Raw genomic sequence first — 21521 nt, 5'->3', positions numbered from 1 at the left:
TTTCAAATGGTTGTTTTGTAGATTTAAATTCCTTTTTACTCACATTTCAGAATGTGAGTGCAAGGATCAGAGAAAGCTTTTTTTTTTTCCCTACAAAAAATAAACACAACACAAACAAAAAAAACATACAGCAAAGACTTCTTTTCCCCTTCCAGTTCTAAAAGCACCCTCCCATTCCAGGCAAAAAAAGCAGAGGCAGATCTGTTACGGGGAGGCGCTTGGGTCTCCGTTCCGGTGTGATCCAGAACAGCTGTTTTCCCTCCAGCTCTGAAAGGTGAAACTGTGTTAAGCAATGCAAAAATTGTCTTGAAACCCGTGCGAGTGTCTGCCTGTGTGTCTGTGTGTGGGATGCGGTAGCGTGTCAGCACCGAGGACAACGGGAATCAGAAACCGGAAAGGTGAGTGGTGTGTAAGCATCTCCCTTTGCAGAAGGGGCGGAAGAAATTGGATCTGCTGGGTCAGGCGACTCAATCACGCTGGCTTTGTCCCTTCCAGCCAGGCCCTCGAATCTGGAAAGTAAATTCCATTCTGAGAACGAAAAGTCTTACAGCCACTTGGTTTCGACGGCTGGGGACTATTCCTTCCTTGTTCCCCTGATGGGAAAAGCAGCGTCTGGCAGCCGCTGGTTGGTGGAAAAGAAAATGGTGAGAGTGGGGCGGGAAGAGGATTTGACGAGCCTCCTCCCGCCTCTTCAACCTGTAACTCTTCTTTACTAGTCTTCTCTCCACCCGCGAGACCATTTCGGGCTCATGAGAGGTTAAGAGCAAGCGTACATCTGGAGGCTCTTTAAACAAAAGCATCGTTAACGCTGTGTCCTACGACCATTAATCAGATTTCAGCGACCCGCGGGAAACGTGCTCTTGGCAGGGCCGCTGGGAGCATCCTTCCTAAGCTGCCTGTCTCCTTCCGCAGCTCCCCGAGAGGCTGCCTCTATCTTTGGGGGTCGATTCCCCCAGACTTGCACTTCCCCAGGCTGGTTCTGACGTGGGGGTCCCGTGAGGAGCCAGAGGGAAAGGCGGAGACGGGGAAGGAGGGGGGGGGGATGGGAAAGAGGGAGAAGACATCAGTCCAAGCCTAACCGCTCCGAATCTCCGCAAGAACCCCCGTGACCCCGGACTTGCAGTGAGCCCCAGCACGCCCCACCTTCCCGTCTCCCAGGACCTGGCGGGCTGCTGGAGTTGGAGGGACCGCCTTCTTCCACCCCCCCCATCGCCAGCCGAGAAGCGGAGGGAAGAGCACGCGGCGCGGAGAGCGGCGAGCGCCGGGGAGGGGCGGGGCGAGGAGCTGACAAATCAGCTGCGGGGGCGGCGAGCGCAGGAGGAGGAGGAGGAGGAGGAGGACGAGGGGGAGGAGAAGGAAGGACCACGAGAAGGAGAGGGGGCGAGCGAGCGAGCGAGCGCGGCCACGCGGGGTGAGCTGTGTGCCGGCCTTCGAGCTGAGCCGGGGACCGAGCCCTGCCTTTAGCGTCCTCGGCGCTCTTTCCCCTGCCTTCCCTTGCGACCTCCTGTCTTCTTCTCCCGGATCCTCCCGTGCGGGGGACGGGGAGTGGCAATTCGACGCCGGGTTTGCGGGCTGGCGTCCCACGCCCCCAGCCTCTCCTCGCACGGTTATGCTGACAGCCGCCTCCTCTGGGGACCACCCCTCTTCTGGTGCCACCTCCACCCTTCCTGTGCGCTCTGCATCCTCCCTCTTCCCACTTAAATAATATTTGGGAATTGTTTTACATTTTTTAAAAGTGCGGGTGGGGGAAGAATCCGAGTTCTGAGGAGCCGAGGGAATCAGGTAAGTACCTGTGGATCTCAGCGGGCAGCTTGGGAAATCGTGGAGAAAACCCGGTGGGAGAAGAGTCATTGCGAACGCCCGGGCGGCGGGGTTGGTGCTGCTGCAATGAGGACCCGCCGTAGTCGAGTCCCTCGCGGAGGTGGGTTCTTACCCCTAACGGTGAGCTTGCGGAAAGTAAATTCACCTGGCTTGCCTTCTGCCTCCGGAACTCCCCGCTTCTCGTCCTCAGAGGCTGAGAGGTCCGGATTCTCAGGGGTAAGCTGTTTCTTTGGGAAAGGCGAGGATGCCCGATGGAGTATGAGTATTCAAGTTTTATTTTCCGCTTTCCTTAAATCCCGCAATCCGTTCTCTCTGTTAAGTAAACAAGCTGTGTTTGGCCGATCATTAAACGGAAGAGCAAAGAGGGCAAGCCAGCAGGTGGTAAGGGGTTAACAGGTGCGGGCGCCGGGTGGCTGGCGGGTTCAGCGCGCGGAGGACGCCCCCTCGGGGAGCTGGCGCGCGTCCCGAGGCTGCCCGCGGGTGTGAACGCGCGCCTGCGTGCGCAGGGCCGATGGCCGAGGGCCGGGTGCGTGGTGGGGTGGATTAGGGTGCGGGGCGGGGGGGCGGGGGCTGAGGTTCAGCCACGCCCAGAGTGAGCAGTTCCCTCCCTTGCCCTCTTCACGTTTGACCTGTTAGCCGCCTTCGGGAATTTATTTTAAGAGTGTCCCTGACCCCGTGCCTCCAGCTCCCTTTGCTTTTCCTGTGACCTGTCTTCTAAACGCACTTCTAAGATATACTGTTACCATTTGGACCCTGGGAAGTTAAAAGAGGGGCCCATCTTTTCATGTGATTCCACTTCGGAAAGGCTGTAAGAACAGCTCAGATGATTCATCCTAATCCATGTTTAGGCGGCTAGACTTTTACCAGCCAAGATGGATGGGAGATGCTACATTTTTAATGCAAAAGCTAAAAAAAAAAAAAGAAGGCTGCTTTGTCCGATGGTGGAAATGGAGGTACACTTAAAAGAATCCCACACTTTTGGGGAGTCTACTGATCTTTCAGTGGTTTTTACCTTGGGTGGTTCTAATTTCGTTTGGTTTTACCCAGAAGTTCTCAAAGTGTATTTTGTGTTCTCCAGTGCGGTGTAAAGGAATTCATCAGCCATGGATGTATTCATGAAAGGACTTTCAAAGGCCAAGGAGGGAGTCGTGGCCGCTGCTGAAAAAACCAAGCAGGGTGTAGCAGAAGCAGCGGAAAAGACAAAAGAGGGTGTTCTCTACGTAGGTAGGTAAGACCCAAGTGTCACTTCGTTATTTATGACTGATGCGTTAGGATGACTCATGTTTTAAATGCTGGTGTTTCCCACTTGATTCAGTTCTGCATCTTCACTTGTCAAAATGATGGACTGAATCAGAGGTATGTGTAGGTAGGTGAATGTGTGTGTATGTTTGGGCTACAGTAAAAAGTGGGGCTATTTTGTTTCTCCAGCTTATTTAATTTTGCAATAATACTTAGGACTTGGTTTCTTTTTTAAAATGAATGTTTCTATGCATAAGTAACTATAGCTCCGGGGACAGTTTTTAAAACTCAGTCTTAAAAAATAATCGAGACTATTTTAAGAATCAAACTCATCCATGGGCTTTTGATTTCTTTTATCATCATGTATAATATATGCTAATTTTAGTGTATTCCAATTTAAAAATAAGACTTTGATATGACCTTGAGATATGTAAAGAGAGACCTTCTGTGGCCCTAAAAAGGAAAGGACAAAAAAGTCTTTGGTGGAGTTACTTCTTGCTACCACTTGGTAAGCTGGGGACTAAGTTCAAGAAAGTGCTCGAAGGCTGCTGATATCTCCGAGACATTTATATATTTCATTTATCAAGCGATACACACAATAAATGATGAGATTGATGCTTATTATTTCTACTTGTTTATAAATTCCCACCTTGGAGTATTCTTACAGACCCTGACTCTCATGAACTGTGTTAGGTTGGGTGTTATTTTACAAATCACCTCAAACTCTTTGGGGAAGAAGTAGGCACACGCTAATGCATAGGAGTAGACACATGCGCACATACACTTACCCACTGCCCATTCTGCGTCTCCTCTTTCTCCTCTGAGCTCTTCCACATTCTCTGGCAGCAGCTGTAGCAACGGTAGCCAAAGGATGAGCAATAAAGTGGAGGATGAACATATTTAGAATACTCTGCCTGTGTCTGTGGGGTGAAAGAAAGCTACACCGTCTCTCCAACATCGATGGGCTGGAGAAAAGTTATACTTGGAACGATTTTTATGAATCCTTCTCATATTTTTTTCTCACTGTTCATAGACTCTTTATATGTTGGCTTAATCTTACCACAAATCTCTAGTTAAATTACTCTTTACCTTAAAACATATCTTCATTGGATTAAAAGATGTTACAAGAGGGAAAACACTGATGAGTTAACTTCAAGTTTTTTTGTGAAGTGCGGATTATATCTTTTTAGATGGAATTTGGGGTACTGAATCAGTGACATGCAGATAACCAATATCTTTATATTTGTCCTCAGTTTTCCAAGTTGTGCAAGTGCATGCTTGCAACTATTCTTTGATTTCAGTTACTTTATAACTTACTAACTTTAAAGACTTTTTTAGTATGATAATATCCACTTTATTAGTTTTTAAGGAGCCCAGAAAATACTGACTATTAAATTAATACATTGCAGTTTTCCAGGTAATAAGCAGGATTATCATCTGGAAAGCATTGTATTTGTTTTCATTGTCAACTATGAGTTTGGGCAAATAAAATTATTTTACTTTTTAGAGATTAATTCTGTTATTTGTTCTGAGATTATTATATGAAGTTTTAATTTGTTTATGTGACATGTGTTTTTTAAAAATCATCTTCAATGTTTATTTTGGTATTTAACACATGGTGCATTCTATAAACTGTTTATCAGTTATGTTTTAAAGTCAATTAAAAGTTGAATACAAATACAGGATTCAGGATGAAGAGTGACCATGTGAAGACATAGTAATATAGTTCAGGTGTTGGCAAGCTTTTTCTTTAAAGGGGTAGATAGTGAATATTTTAGGCTATGATATATGTTTCATCTGCTCAACTTTGCTCTTATAGTGTGAAAGCAGCCAGAGACAATAATTAGGGTTGCTATGTTCCAATAAAACGTTACTTACTAAAACAGCTGGGGAGCTTATTTGGCTCATAGGCTGTAGTTTGCTGACTCCTGATAAAGGAGAAAAAAACATAGATTTGACGTCAAACTTAAATTCCACTCCAGGCTACACCACTTATTACCCCTAGGATACTGGGGAAGTAACTTAATATATCTGAGCATCACTTTCCTCATTTGTAAAAATATGATTTGGATAAATACAACTACCTTGCAGAGTTTTTGCGAGAATGTCATAATAAAGCAGAACATATGAATAATAACACATACTTTTAAAAAATTAAAGACTTTATTTTTTATAGCAGTTTTGAAGTTAACAGAGAAATTGAGGTGAAGATACAGAGGTTTCCCATGTACCCCCTCCCCCCATACTTTCATAGCCTCTCCCATTACCAACATCCTTCACTAGATGGTACATTTGTTACAGCTGATGGACCTACACTGACACATCATAATCATCCAAAGTCCATAGTTTCCATTCGGGTTTGCTCTTGGTATAGTATATTCTGTGAGTTTGGACAAATGTATCATGATATGTATTCATCATTATAATATCTTATAGAATATTTTCAGTGTCCCCCAGCCCCAGGCAACCACTGATCTTTTTCTTTCCATAGTTTTGCCTTTTCCAGAATGTCATTATCATTGGAATCATATATTATGTAGTCTGTTCAGATTGGCTTCTTTCACTTAATAGTATGCATTTAAAGTTCTTCCATGTCTTTTAATGGCTCATTTCTTTTTAGTGCCAAATAATATTCTATTGTCTCAATGTATCACAGTTTGTCTATCCATTCACCTTCTGAAGGACATCTGGTTGCTTCCAAGTTTTGGCAATTATGAATAAATCTGCTGCGCAGGTTTTTGTGTGGACCTAACTTTTCAGCTCCTTTGGGTAAATACCAAGGAGCACAGTTGCTGGGTCATATGGTAAAAATATGTTTAGTTTTTAAAGAAACCATCAAACTGTCTTCTGCAGGGGCTGCACTCTTTTGCATGCCCACCAGCAATTAATGACAGTTCCTGTTGCTCTACTTGCCCAGCAATATTTGATGTTGTCAGTGTTCTGGATTTTGGCCATGCTAATACGTGTGTAGCGGCATCTCATTGTTATTTTAGTTCGCATTTCCCTGATGACATAGGACGTGGAGCATCTTTTCAAATGCTCCTCTGCCATCTGCACATCTTGTTTGATGAGGTGTCTGTTAAGATCTTTGGCCCATTTTTTAATCAGGTTATTTGCTTTCTTGTTGATCTTTAAGAGTTCTTTGTCTATTTTGGATAACAGTTCTTTTTCAGATATATCTTTCATGAATATTTTCCTGTCTGTAGACTGTTTTCTCATTCTCTTGACATTGTCTTTCACAGAAGTTTTTAATTTCAATGAGTTCCAGCTTATTAATGATTTATTTCATGAAGCGTGTCTTTGGTGTTATAGCTAAAATGTCATTGCCATACTCAAGGTGATGTAGATTTTTTTCCTATGTGATCTTCTAGGAGTTTTATAGTTTCACATTTTACATTTAAGGCTGTGATCTATACTGGGTTTTTTGTTTGTGAAGGGTGTAAAGTTGGTGTATAGAATTATTTTTTGCATGTAGATGTCCAGTTGTTCTAGCACCATTTGTTTAAAAGACTGTCTTTGCTCCATTTTATTGCCTTTTTTCCTTTGTGAAAACTCCATTGATTATATTTATGTCGGTGTATTTCTGGGCTCTCTTCTCTGCTCCCTTGATCTATTTGTTTATTCTTTTACCAATATCACGTTGTCTTGATTACTGTAGCTTTATAGTAAGTCTTGAAGTTTGGTAATGTCAGTCCTCTAATTTTGTTCTTCTTCAATACCATTTTGGCTATTTTTGACCTTTTGCCTCTCCACACAAACTTTAGAATCAGTTTGTCAACATTCACAAAATAACTTGCTGGGATTTTGAATAAGATTACATTGAACTATAAATCAAGTTGGGAAGAGCTGACATCTTGATAATATTGCATCTTTTATCCATGAACATGGAATAGCTAGCTCTCCATTTATATAGTTCTTTGATTTTGTTATCAGAGCGTTGTAGTTTTTCTCATATAGATCTTGTATATATTCTGTTAAATTTATATGCAGGCATTTTATTTTTTTTGGTGCTAATGTTAAATGGTATTGTGTTTTTAATTTCAAATTCTACTTGTTCATTACTGGTAGATAGGAAGGTGATTGACTTTTTAACCTTGTATCCTGCAACCTTTCTGTAGTAACGTATTAGCTCCAGGAGATTTTTTTGTTGATTCTTGGCAGTTTTATTTCTTCTTTCCCAATCTGATACCTTATATTTCCTTGTTTTATTGCATTAGCTAGGTCTTCCTGTACGATGTTGAAAGAAGTGGTGAAAGGGGATATTCTTGCTTTGTTCTTGGTCTTAGTAGGAAAGTGTCTTCTAGTGTCTCACCATGAAATATGATGTTAGCTGTAGATTTTTTGGTAGATATTCTTTATCAAGTTGAGAATGTTCCCCACTATTTCTAGTTTACTGGTGTTTTTTTTAATCACAAATAAGTGTTGGATTTTGTCAAATGCTCTTTCTGCATCTATTAATGTGATCATGTGATTTGTCTTTTTGAGCCTGCTGATGTGATGAATTACTTAATTGACTTTCAGACGCTGAACCAGCCTTTCATACCTATGATACATCCCACTTGACTGTGGTATATAATTCTTTTTATACGTTGTTGGGTTTGATTTGTTAATATTTCATTGAGAATTTTTGTAAAGCACACTTTTATATATAGGAGCCATGGTTATTACTGTCAAATAAACTCTCTAACAGAATAATTACTTTGTCAATATGTTTTCTTTCTATCATTTCATCCTTCATTACAAGAACTATTATCAATAACTAGCTTGAAAGATTAGAAATGCCTAAGGAAATTTTTCTAATTTCACTTTTGCCTGAAGAAGTTTGGCACACGGTTTTCTTAAGCCTCATGAGAAAAGTAACCTCATTCCTTTACAATATTATACTTTTGACAACTATCTTTTAACTAATTGAAGAATCACCATAAGAATCAGTGTTATTTTTGTGATTTTTTTCTCCTTTTGTGATATCTTTGTACATAAATTTTCAATCAACCTACTTCAATTTAATGGACAAAAAATATCTCAATCAAATAGCTTAGAAATTATAAATTGAGAGTCAAATTCAAAAGCAAAAAAAAAAAAAGTAGTTCTTTTTATATAATGTCAAGTATTGCAACAGTAAAGGCAAGAAAACGATCTTCAAAACACTTCCAATGACATTCTGCTCAGTAAGTAGCAGTTGTCGAGACTGTGGATTGATATCAAACTCCCAAGTCACAATATGCTTCACCTCCACCATAATCAGATAGTCAACATAACATGCCCAATAACATAACTGAGTCCTTGCAAAGATTAGGCATTACTTCTGACCTTCTCCACTCTGTAGCTTTGTGAAGTCCTGACAGACAAGAGGGGAATGGGTGTGGGCCACCTCAGCTCAGGGAAGCCATCAGATCTAGTGTCCCTTCAGCTATATCTATTATGAGATCTACCTATCTATCTATCTATCTATCTATCCATGTTAATAGTCACATAGCCACTTGGCACCTATTTTGTAACTATATCTTTTCAATTACAGATTACTCATCAATTAAAGGTTAATCATCAATGACATATACTAATGAAGAATTATGACAGCCAAAAAAGGTGATTGGTTTGATGCAAAGCAACCTCATCAAGACTTTCACGTATCTTTAATTCAGGATACATTCCATGATTTAGCCAAAGATCAAATTATCAGTTATAACTGAGGTAGAGAGGAAAGACCACAGGCCAACTGTTAAAAATTTCTTTTTACTAGTCAGTTTTTGAAATAAGGGGTTCAAGGAGTGGCAGGTGGGTAGTGATAAGAAATATTCTCTTAAATACAGGTTTTTCTCACTTTGCATAGTTCCAGTATACATGAACTTCAGTTACCACAATCAGTTAAATAAAACCAGTCCCTAACAATACAGTTCAAATTTCTATCACCGCAATACATAAACTGTGAGTTATTACATAAAGTACAAACTTTGCTCCTAGCTCTTTAGCCCACAATCACTACATAAGTAACAGAAACTCATTATGATCCATGGCCAAATCACATGACTTCTTTCAAAGTTTATTTGTGATCAGTCTGCTGTAACATACAGTGGCTGTATGATCTGTTATTCAGTTCGTACAGACAGCAAAGCCCATAGGTATGTTACCTCCTTGCCTCCCAATGATAAACACAGATGATATTTTACAAAAATGCATAATTGGAAGAGGAAATTGACCAAAGGAGTGAATGTCAGCAAAGAAATGAAGTGAAAAATGCTGAAAGTAAAATTTGAATCAGACATAAATGTATTTATAGAAGAAATAGCTGACTGCGAGAATGTGGATACTGCTGCCATTCAGGAGACTCTTGATATGCAGCCAGAGGAACTTCTCGAAGGTGAAGGTATCAACATAAATGGAAAATGTGTTTGTGATGAGTAGGCTGAAGCTGTCCCAGAGGAAGTGGTGCCATATAAACACCTCACATGAAAGAAACCATCAGAGATACATAATGACATTAAAAATGCAAAAGCTAAGATTTTGGAAACTGACCCAAACTTATGAAGGAGTGTGACAATTTTCTAAGACCTAGAAAAGATCCTCAGCTCAATATTGAAAGTTATACAATGGGGAGAAGACAAGCACTGTTTAAACCACTCATAAGTTTTTTACAGAGAAATAAAACACTTTTCAATGTTTTAAATTACAGTACACAAAATAAATATTACTTTACTTAGTTTTTAATTTCCCTGTACATTTTTAAATGACTAGAAGAATTTTTAATGTTTTGACAGAAAATTTTAAAGGTCATGGAACAACAGTCATTTCTATCACTGATTAATCAGAATTTTCCTCATTGATTATTAAGATCACTTTCTATAGCTTCACCTCAGCTTGTGTGCGGTCACTTTATGATTCCACAATACTATGCAAAGTGATCATTGCCTGAAAAATACACACACACACACTTCATATTGCATATATGTAAAATACTATCCTGTAACCTTTAACATATTTAACAACTGCACAATTTCATTTATATGAGTTTATGATATGGTGATTTGTCCTGTGTTTTAAACTGAAAATCTCTTTACAAATATTATATAAGAAAAATAATAACAATTATCACTTACTAAGTACTGTGTACTAAACACTGTTTTAAGACCTGTACATGTATTATTTGCTTTGATCTTCATGTTGATCGTGTGATGTGTATTTGTTTATTATGTAGTGAAGTGAAGATTTAAATCCAGAAAATCAGAATCCAGAGCTCACTTTCTTAACTACAAGGCTGTATTTCATTTTATGCTGTATATTTATTAGAGGTCCTTAAATACATTCAAATTGGAAGTTCTTAAATATACTTAAATTGCTTTATTAAATGTAGAAACTTAGCTGGACTGTTTTGTACAGTGCAAGTTTAAATATAATGCATGCAAGTTATACTTAATGCCTTATTTATATATTTTTATTAAAAAATTCAATGAAAATTTTCAATATGATCATGTATATTTATTTAAATCATCTTATTGCTCATCATATTATTTATATCATTGATATGTACTTCTAAATAAATTTGGAACTAGAAACTGCCTCAGACCAGTGTTTCTCAAATTTGATCCGTGTATTACCTGCATTAGATCATGAGGATTATTAAAAATGCAAATATCTGTACCTGATATTTACTGAATATTGAAACTCTGACTCAATAGTCAACATTTTTTAACCTTGCTTCCACTTAATTGATTCTGCTGCACTCTCCAGTTTAAGAACCAGCTTCTTAGAGATTATTTAATTAATCTTATATATTAATTTTATTGGTAAGGATTTTTATTTGATAAGGAACTGAGGCTCTCTTACCCTTTTTTCCTGTTGTAAAATGTGTTTACAGTTATTTCTAGTATACTCAGTAAGGGTTTATAAGTCAGTACGTTTTTAAACTGAAGATTGGTGACTATCTTAATATCCAAATATAGGTTTAAATCATTTCCAAGTTATTATGTCCTAATTTCCTTACATTCTTCTCTGTCTAATAGAACTACTTTATTTGACTTATAGGGTAGTTTTCAAATGAATCTTCATTTTGTTGTTATTTTCTTCAAAAACATTTTGTGAAAAAGCTGGTATCAATTACACTAAAAAATCCAACATTAAAGGGCTTATGAATAAAATTGTTCACAAACTTAGTTATAATGACACATATTAATAAATTACTTGTGTAAAAGCTTAGTAATGGTCAAGAGTTGGGGAAAATTCCTATCTTGCCACTTCTTGAAGCTGGCATTAATCATACTTGAATGATAAAATACTGCATTCCTTCTAAAGGTTTGCCTGGCTTCGTAGAAAATATGGGCTTAGGGTCATAGAGCCCTTAATTTGAATGTGGTTGTAGCCAGTTACTACCTATGTGATTTTAGGCAAATCATTTAACTTTAATTTGTAATTGCTGCATATGGAATAAAATGGGCATGATATGAAATAGGTATTACAAAACTTAAATGAGATGAGATGTAAAATACCTTTTACATAATAGGTGTTCAACAAATGTGAATTCCTCCTCTCCCTCCCCCATCTGTTTATGTTTCATGGGTTACCTAATCTCTCTTTTGTATTGTACTTTGGTAGAGCTTCTGCAGTTCTGAATCCAAAATCACCTTCCCACCCAGCCCCAGTGTTATCTCACCATTTTTTTCCCCTTCTGTAAGTTGATGTGTGAAGTGGGACACGGGTTGAAAAGTCATCAGTGTGTGCTAAAATCATAATCGGAAAGTATCCTGTTAGCTTTGCTTTCTTCTACTTGTTGTAGTGATTGCTGGATTTCTTTGTTTTAGATTTTTTGCCCCCCTGAGGATATCTTAACACATGGGCTTCTGAAGATTGAGATACTGTTTTTCCATTAGATGTATTTCAAAGTAGCTCATTAGCAGTAAAGGCGACTTTGAGACTTATGGTTTCAATTTGTTTGTTTTTATAGGATCCAAAACTAAGGAAGGAGTGGTTCATGGTGTGACAACAGGTAAGCTTCGTGGAGCTTATATCCAGGGATGATATTGAAAATATCTAGTAAGCAGTATAGCCCTAGCACTGATCATTCAGAATGTAATTGTAAATAACCACTCTGCCCAGAGAGGAGCATTCTAGGGAACATCAGCTTTGTTTAATCTTGATTCTTTTTTTTTTCTTTAATCTTTTTTTAAAATCTTGATTCTTTATTAAATATTTTTAAATAGTTTAAGTATTTGTTGTAAATAAATAAAGCACAATGTGTGTAACTGTCAAGAATGATGACTGAATTAACCAGTTTAATTGTTTAATTTATAGTAGTGTAGATTTGAGTATTCAGACCAACTTAGTGTTCTTGGCAAACCGATAGCATAAATATCATATAAGGATTGCCATTTTCAAGGAATGAATTAAAATTTTCTGTAGTGTATAATGAAATATTCTGACACTACAATATACGAATTATAACATTTCCTTGATGATTCAGAAGACATTTTAGGAAACACCCTTGGGATGATCAGTAAATTACTTATTGTATTTATCTCTGTTTGGCCTAATTTCACCAAGATTTTGAATAAGTCTGTAAGAAGATTACAATAAATGAATAGCAAAAATTATGAAAATTATGGTGGTGATAATGAGGAAGAGGAGGAGGATAATGATAGAAATAGGAAAATCAAGGGAAAAATCACAATTTAACAACTTTAAAAGCCCACAGACTTGCTGTGATTGAGTTTCATTTTGTACGTACTCCAAGCTTTCTGACAGGTGTGGTAAAACAAGAGATATAATCAGAAATATAATTCATATCATCAGAAAACAGTAAACATAACAAGGCTTCAGAAAAATAACATGCTCCTATTGATAAATTATAAAATAGAAATTGGGAAAATCAAACGGGAATATTAATACAGTATTGTGGTTAAGGCCATAAACACTGGAGCAAGACCTCTTTAGTTTGAATTTCTGCTTACCCCTTACTAGCTGTGTGATTTTTCTGCAAGATTCATAACCTCTATGTGATTCAGTTTCCTCATCTGTAAAAGAATGAATATATATAAATACATAGAATACTGAAGGCAAATAGTATATATTATCTAGGTGTTACTTACTATCACTTTATAGTGGATCTATCTTGAGCTACATTTTTGCAGCTAGTGGAGAAAAGTATTTATATGACTATTTTATACATATTTTTGATAAAAAATTAGGGTATAAAATTAAAACAGGGAGTTCCCTGGTGGCCTTGTGGTTAGGATTCCCAAAATTGAGGCTGTGGACTTTGGGAGCAAATGTAGACTTGGGGTTTGCTGTATGCTACTGACTAGTTTTTGATTTTTATGTTTATCTTAGTATAGTTTTTAGCGCTTGTTATCATTGGTGGATTTGTTTATTGGTATGGTTTCTCTCTTTCTTTTTTTTTTACTTTTTAAAAAATTTTAATAATGTTTTATATTTTATTTTAATAACTTCATTTTATTTTATTTTATTTTTTTTCTTTCTTTCTTTTTTTTCCCTCCTTTTTCTTCTGAGCCGTCTGGCTGACAGAGTCTTAGTGCTCTGGCCTGGTGTCAGGCCTGAGCCTCTGAGGTGGGAGAGCCGAGTTCAGGACATTGGTCCACCAGAGACCTCCTGGCCCCACGTAATATCAATTGGTGAGAGCTCTCCCAGAGATCTCCATCTCAATGCTAAGACCCAGCTCCATTCAGTGACCAGCAGGCTCCAGTGCTGGACACCCCATGCAAAACAACTAGCAAGACAGGAACACAGCCCCACCCATTAGCACAGAGGCTGCCTAAAATCATAATAAGTTCACAGACACCCCAAAACACACCATCAGATGTGGTCCTACCCACCAGAAAGACAAGATCCAGCCTAACCCACCAGAACACAGGCAGCAGTCCCCTCCACCAGGTAGCCTACATAAGCCACTGAACCAATCTTACCCACGGGGGGCAGACACAAAAAACAATGGGAACTATGAACCTGTAGTGTGTGAAAAGGAGACCCCAAACACAGTAAGTTAAGCAAAACGAGAACACAGAGAAATACGCAGCAGATGAAGGAGCAAAGTAAAAACCCACCAGACCAAACAAATGCAGAGGTAATAGGCAGTCTACCTGAAAAAGAATTCAGAGTAATGATAGTAAAGATGATCCAAAATCTTGGAAATAGAATGGAGAAAATACAAGAAATGTTTAATGAGGACCTAGATGAACTAAAGATCAAACAATGATGAACAACACAATAAATGAAATAAAATATTCTCTACAAAGAATCAATAGTAGAATAACTGTGACAGAAGAACGGATAAGTGACCTGGAAGATTAAATAGTAGAAATAACTACCGCAGAGCAGAATAAAGAAAAAAGAATGAAAAGAATTAAAGACAGTCTCAGAGACCTCTGGGACAACATTAAGCACACCAACATTCGAACTACAGGGGTCCCAGAAGAAGAAGAGAAAAAGAAAGGGACTGAGACAATATTTGAAGAGATTATAGTTGAAAACTTCCCTAATATAGGAAAGCAAATAGTCATTCAAGTCAAGGAAGTGCAGAGAATCCCATATAGGATAAATCCAAGGAGGAACACACCAAGACACATACTAATCAAACTATCAAAAATTAAACACAAAGAAAAAATATTAAAAGCAGCAAGGGAAAAGCAACAAATAACATAAAAGGGAATCCCCATAAGGTTAACATCTGATCTTTCAGCAGAAACTCTGCAAGCCAGAAGGGAGTGGCAGAACATATTTAAGTGATGAAAGGGAAAAACCTACAACCAAGACTACCCAGCAAGGATCTCATTCAGATTCAATGGAGAAATTAAAATTTTACGGACAAGGAAAAGCTAAGAGAATTCAGCACCACCAAACCAGCTTTACAGCAAATGCTAAAGGGACTTCTCTAGACAGGAAACACAAGAGAAGGAAAAGACCTACAATAACAAACGAAAAACGATAAGAAAATGGTAACAGGAACATACATATTGAAAACTACCTTACATGTAAATGGATTAAATGCTCAAACAAAAAGACATAGACTGGCTGAATGGATACAAAAACAAGACACGTACATATGCTGTCTACAAGAGACCCACTTCAGACCTAGGGACACCTACAGACTGAAAGTGAGGGGATGGAAAAAGATATTCCATGCCAAATCAAAAGAAAGCTGGAGTAGCAATTCTCACATCAGACAAAATAGACTTTAAAATAAAGACTATTACAAGAGACCAAGAAGGACACTACATAATGATCAAGGGATCAATCCAAGAAGAAGATAGAACAGTTGTAAATATTTATGCAGCCAATATAGGAGCACCTCAATACATAAGGCAAATGCTAACAGCCATAAAAGGGGAAATCGACAGTAACACAATCATAGTAGGGGACTTTAATACCCCACTCTCACCAATGGACAGATCAAAATGAAAAGAAATAAGGAAACACAAGCTTTAAATGACACGTTAAACAAGATGGACTTAATTGATATTTATAGGACATTCCATCCAAAAACAGCAGAATACACATTCTTCTCAAGTGCTCATGGAACATTCTCCAGGATAGATCATATCTTGGGTCACAAATCAAGCCTTGGTAAATTTAAGAAAATTGAAATCGTATCAAGTATCTTTTCTGACCACAACGCTATGAGACTAGATACCAATTACAGGAAGAAAACTATAAAAAATACAAACACATGGAGGCTAAACAATATGCTATAAATAACCAAGAGACCACTGAAGAAATCAAAGAGGAAGGCAAAAAAATACCTAGAAACAAATGACAATGAAAACACAATGACCCAAAACCTATGGGATGAAGCAGAAGCAGTTCTGAGAGGGAAGTTTATAGCAATACAGTCCTTCCTCAAGAAACAAGAAACATCTCAAATAAACAACCTAACCTTACACCTAAAGCAATTAGAGAAAGAAGAACCAAAAAAACCCCAAAGTTAGTAGAAGGAAAGAAATTATAAAGATCAGATCAAAAATAAATGAAAAAGATATGAAGGAAACAGTAGCAAAGATCAATAACACTAAAAGCTGGTTCTTTAAGAAGATCAACAAAATTAATAAACCATTGGACTCATCAAGAAAAAGGGGAGAAAACTCAAACCAGTAGAATTAGAAATGAAAAAGGAGAAGTAACAACTGAACTGCAGAAACACAAAGGATCATGAGAGATTACTACAAGCAACTATATGCCAATAAAATGGACAACCTGGAAGAAATGGACAAATTCTTAGACAAGCACAACCTTCTGAGACTGAACCAGGAAGAAATAGAAAATATAAACAGACTAATCACAAGCAATGAAATAGAGACTGTGATTAAAAATCTTCCAACAGACAAAAGCCCAGGACCAGATGGTTTCACAGGCAAATTCTGTCAAACATTTAGAGAAGAGCTAACATCTATCCATCTCAAACTCTTCCAAAATATAGTAGAGGGAGGAACACTGCCAAACTCATTCTTTGAGGCCACCATCACACTGATACCAAAACCAGACAAAGCTGTCACAAAAAAAGAAAACTACAGGCCAATATCACTGATGAACACAGATGCAAAAATCCTCAACAAAATACTAGCAAACAGAATCCAACAGCACATTAGAAGGATCATACACCATGATCAAGTGGGGTTTATCCCAGGAATGCAAGGATTCATCAATATACACAAATCAATCAATTTGATACACCATATTAACAAATTGAAGGATAAAAACCATATGATAACCTCAATAGATGAAGAAAAAGCTTTTGACAAAATTCAACACCCATTTATGATAAAAACTTTCCAGAAAGTAGGCATAGAGAGAACTTACCTCAACATAATAAAGGGCATATATGACAAACCCACAGGCAACAGCGTTCTCAATGGTGAAAAACTGAAAGCATTTCCACTAAGATCAGGAACAAGACAAGGTTGCTCACTCTCACCACTATCATTCAACATAGTTTTGGAAGTTTTAGCCACAGCAATTGGAGAAGAAAAAGAAATAAAAGGAATCCAAATTGGAAAAGAAGAAGTAAAACTGTCACTGTTTGCAGATGACATGATACTATACATAGAGGATCCTAAAGATGCCACCAGAAAACTACTAGAGCTAATCAATGAATTTGGTGAAGTAGCAGGAAACAAAATTAATGCACAGAAATCTCTTGCATTCCTATTTTCTAACGACGAATAATCTGAAAGAGATGTTAAGGAAACACTCCCATTTACCATTGCAACAAAAAGAACAAAATACCTAGGATTAAACCTACCTAAGGAGACAAAAGACCTGTATGTAGAAAACTATAAGACACTGATGAAAGAAATTAATGATTCAAACAGATGGAGACATATACCATGTTCTTGGATTGGAAGAATCAACATTGTGAAAATGTCTCTACTACCCAAAGCAATCTACAGATTCAATGCAATCCCTATCAAACTACCAATGGAATTTTTCACAGAACTAGAACAAAATATTTCACAATTTGTATGAAAACACAAAAGACCCCAAGTAGCCAAAACAATCTTGAGAAAGAAAAATGGAGCTGGACTTCTGACTATACTACAAAGCTACAGTAATCAAGACAGTATGGTACTGGCACAAAAAAAGAAATACAGATCAATGGAACAAGATAGAAAACCCAGAGATAAACCCACGCACATATGGTCACCTTATTCTTGATAAAGGAGGCAAGCATATACAATGGAGAAAAGACAGCCTCTTCAATAAGTGTTGCTGGGAAAACTGGACAGCTACATGTAAAAGAAGGAAATTACAACACTCCCTAACAGCATACAGAAAAATAAACTCAAAATGGATTAAAGACCTAAATGTAAGGCCAGACACTATAAAATTCTTAGGGGAAAACATAGGCAGAACACTCTATGACATAAATCACAGCAAGATCCTTTGTGACCCACCTCCTAGAGAAATGAAAATAAAACAAAAATAAAAATGGGACCTAATGAAACTTAAAAGCTTTTGTACAGCAAAGGAAACCATAAACAAGACAAAAAGACAACCCTCATAATGGGAGAAAATATTTGCAAATGAAACAACTGACAAAGGATTAATCTCCAAAATATACAGGTAGCTCATGCAGCTCAATATCAAAAAAACAAACAACCCAATCCAAAAATGGGCAGAAGACCTAAATCGACATTTCTCCAAAGAAGATATACAGATTGCCAACAAACACATGAAAGGATGCTCAACATCACTAATCATTAGAGAAATGCAAATCAAAACTACAATGTGATATCACCTCACACTGGTCAGAATGACCATGATCAAAAAATCTGGAAACAATAAATGCTGGAGAGGGTGTAGAGAAAAGGGAACCCTCATACACTGTTGGTGGGAATGTAAATTGATACAGCCACTATGGAGAACAGTATGGAGGTTCCTTAAAAACCTAAAAATAGAACTACCATACGACCCAGCAATCCCACTACTGGGCATATCCCCTGAGAAAACCATAATTCAAAAAGAGTCTTGTACCACATTGTTCATTACAGCACTATTTACAATAGGCAGGACATGGAAGCAACCTAGGTGTCCATCAACAGATGAATGGATAAAGAAGATGTGGCACATATATACAATGGAATATTATTCAGCCATAAAAGAAACAAAATTGAGTTATTTGTAGTGAGGTGGAGGGACCTAGAGTCTGTCATACAGAGTGAAGTAAGTCAGAAAGAGAAAAACAAATACTGTATGCTAACACATATATATGGAATCTAAAAAGAATAAATGGTTCTGAAGAACCTCGGGGCAGGACAGAAATAAAGACGCCGACCTCAAGAATGGACTTGAGGACATGGGGAGTGAGAAGGGTAAGCTAGGACGAAGTGAGAGAGTAGCATTGACATATATACACTAGCAAATGTAAAATAGATAGCTAGTGGGAAGCAGCCGCATAGCACAGGGAGATCAGCTCGGTGCTCTGTGACCACCTAGAGGGGTGGGATGGGGAGGGTGGGAGGGAGGGAGACTCAAGAGGGAGGAGATATGGGGATATATGTATATGTATAGCTGATTCACTTTGTTATACAGCAGAAACTAACACAACATTGTAAAGCAATTATACTCCAATAAAGATGTTAGAAAAAATTAAGTTAATCATCAAATTAAAAAAACAAGTATTCAGCTTACGTTTGCTCAGTTGCAATCCAAGATATATATAAACTGCCCTCTAGGGACCTTCTGTAAATGGGATGTTATGAAGTATGATTTTTATAAGAAATGGATATCAGACAGTTGTAGACTATGCTGTATGAAGGGAGCCTATGTAGAGTAACAGCTTTCCATTTTAATAGTTGAAGGAGAATCCATGTGGTTGAGAAAGCAGATAAGCACGTTTCAAGGTTCAGAGCCTGTGGTAAAAATTAAAGAATACAACTAATACTACCATCTAACGGAGACTGTGGAGATGCGCTGCAAGGATAACTGTTGACAAAGTCAGAAATTTTGAGTCTTCTCCAGAATGACAAAATGTAAACATGGGTTTTGGGTTCGTGTGTGTATATGTGTGTGTGTGTGTGTACACGCACGCACGTATGTGCATGCTGGAGGTGGAGAGACATACTGGGCAAGGAACAATTGTGCAAAACAACAGTTCAGTAGTAAAGATATACCTAAATTTTATGGGATCACAGGAGGAGGAACAAGGACATTTGTTGGGAGGAGAGGTTTTTAACATGGAGGTTGACATTTGAGGTGGGTTTTAACAAAGGAGTTCAAGGTCAGTGAATAATCCACTAGATAAATCAAGTCCTACAGAAATCTTTTAAAATGTGTCTGTCATCGCTGTATGTAAACTCTGCCATTTTGTAATGTAACTAATTTACTTATTCTTACAGTGATAAGATCTAATAAAATTATAATGAAGTACAAAGTGCATTTTACTGTGCAGTTTATGTGCATTAAAAAAGTGTATATGTATGTAAATCTAGAATTATAAAAATAAACTTCCGTGGCTGGCAGAAAAATGAGTCTGTAAAAAGATCAAAATTTATATTTGTCTTTGTGATTTTGTAACAAGAAATGTTCATTTTCAAGTAAAATTTTCTATTCATGTTCTTAGAAAAGAAAAAAATGAAAACTTAAAGCCCATAATTCACTATTTTTAAAGCATCAACATTCTGTAAATGTTTAAAAACATGAGATTTAGTACAGCTTTTCACCGGCATTTAAACTGAACTTTGCATTGAGAATAGCCGTGACTAGTTAGCAGGCGTCAACCATGTCACCTGTTGTGAACTCGTCCTGGTTTTAGACTCTAGGGTCACTTCTGCTTCCCCACATTGCCTAGACTGAGGAGTGAGACTCTTTGTCCTTACAGACCTCTTCAGCTTCCTTGACCTACATAGTGTTTTCAAAACCCAGTTGTTTTGTCCACACGATTACTGTTTAATCATTGGCCTCTCCCAACTGGTGACATGAAATCTGTACAGTAATCATGTGACTAGCCCATAACACTTAACAGCTAACATAGTGCAACTCATCGGATTCCTCAGAAAAGATGGCAAACATTACATAGATAAAGGTAAGAATGCAAGACCCAGGCTTTATGAGTATAAATGTTATAAAGTTTAGGTGAAGGGTTGTTTTGTTTCTCTATTGACCTTGAAATTGTTAACAGCGCAGAATCTCATCTTTTACCTCTATTTCATAAAACTCTTCATTTAATTGAAACAAACTTTTTAATTGCAACTTCCTTTATTATTTGTATGGAGGTAATATAGAAAGATTAAATCAACAGTTATATCAGATATAGTCTTAGAGAATTTTTGATGTGAGATTAAATCTCTTCTAATTCTAATCCCAAACTGTTTATACCCTCTTAAAATTTTAACTTATTTTTAAAAACCTACTGAATCACCATATTATATATATATATATTTTTTTTTAAATAAATTTATTTATTTATTTATTTTTGGCTGCGTTGGGTCTTTGTTGCTGCACGCAGGCTTTCTCTAGTTGTGGTGAGCGGGGGCTACTCTTCGTTGCAGTGCATGGGCTTCTATTTGCGGTGGGTTCTCTTGTTGTGGAGCACAGGCTCTAGGCGCACAGGATTCAGTAGTTGTGGCATGTAGGCTCAGTAGTGGTGGCTCGCGGGCTCTAGAACGCAGGCTCAGTAGCTGTGGCGCACGGGCTTAGTTGCTCCATGGCATGTGGGATCTTCCTGGACCAGGGCTCGAACCCGTGTCCTCTGCATTGGCAGGCGTATTCTTAACCACTGTGCCACCAGGGAAGTCCCCATATTATATTTTTTTAATGAAAAGAACTTGTAAGTGTGCTCAACAAACCATTTCATTTTCATACTTTGTCTAGCTCTTTTGTTCCCATTAAAATGGTTGAAAATCAATCTCATCACTAAAACCCCTTCTGTTTCAACTACCTGATGTTTCATAAAAGGATCAAAGTTCCTTCGTAATCTTCCCTTACTCTTGTTTATTTCTGACGTGTGAGAGCACATATGTGTT

The 21521-nt window shown here is 37.8% G+C and overlaps 1 protein-coding gene across 3 annotated transcripts in view; it reads left to right on the top strand.

Moving 5' to 3' along the window:
• The first annotated feature begins 296 nt into the window (after positions 1-296).
• Positions 297-21521, top strand: part of SNCA (synuclein alpha) — a 129694-nt gene continuing 108469 nt past the window's right edge. The window contains exons 1-3 of one of the 3 annotated variants that reach the window (XM_082391823.1): positions 297-398; positions 2900-3045; positions 11996-12037. In XM_082391823.1, the coding sequence (XP_082247949.1) occupies positions 2925-3045; positions 11996-12037 (163 nt within the window). In that variant the 5' untranslated portion in view covers positions 297-398; positions 2900-2924. Of the gene's footprint in view, positions 399-1362; positions 1783-2899; positions 3046-11995; positions 12038-21521 lie in introns of those variants that run through there. The other 2 variants (XM_082391822.1, XM_082391821.1) reach the window with 2 other exon arrangements.

The sequence above is a fragment of the Balaenoptera borealis genome (assembly GCF_965194805.1).
Source record: "Balaenoptera borealis genome assembly, chromosome: 4".
In the NCBI taxonomy this organism is placed as follows: Eukaryota; Metazoa; Chordata; class Mammalia; order Artiodactyla; family Balaenopteridae; genus Balaenoptera; species Balaenoptera borealis.
This window is presented reverse-complemented; position numbering and strand designations above follow the sequence as displayed.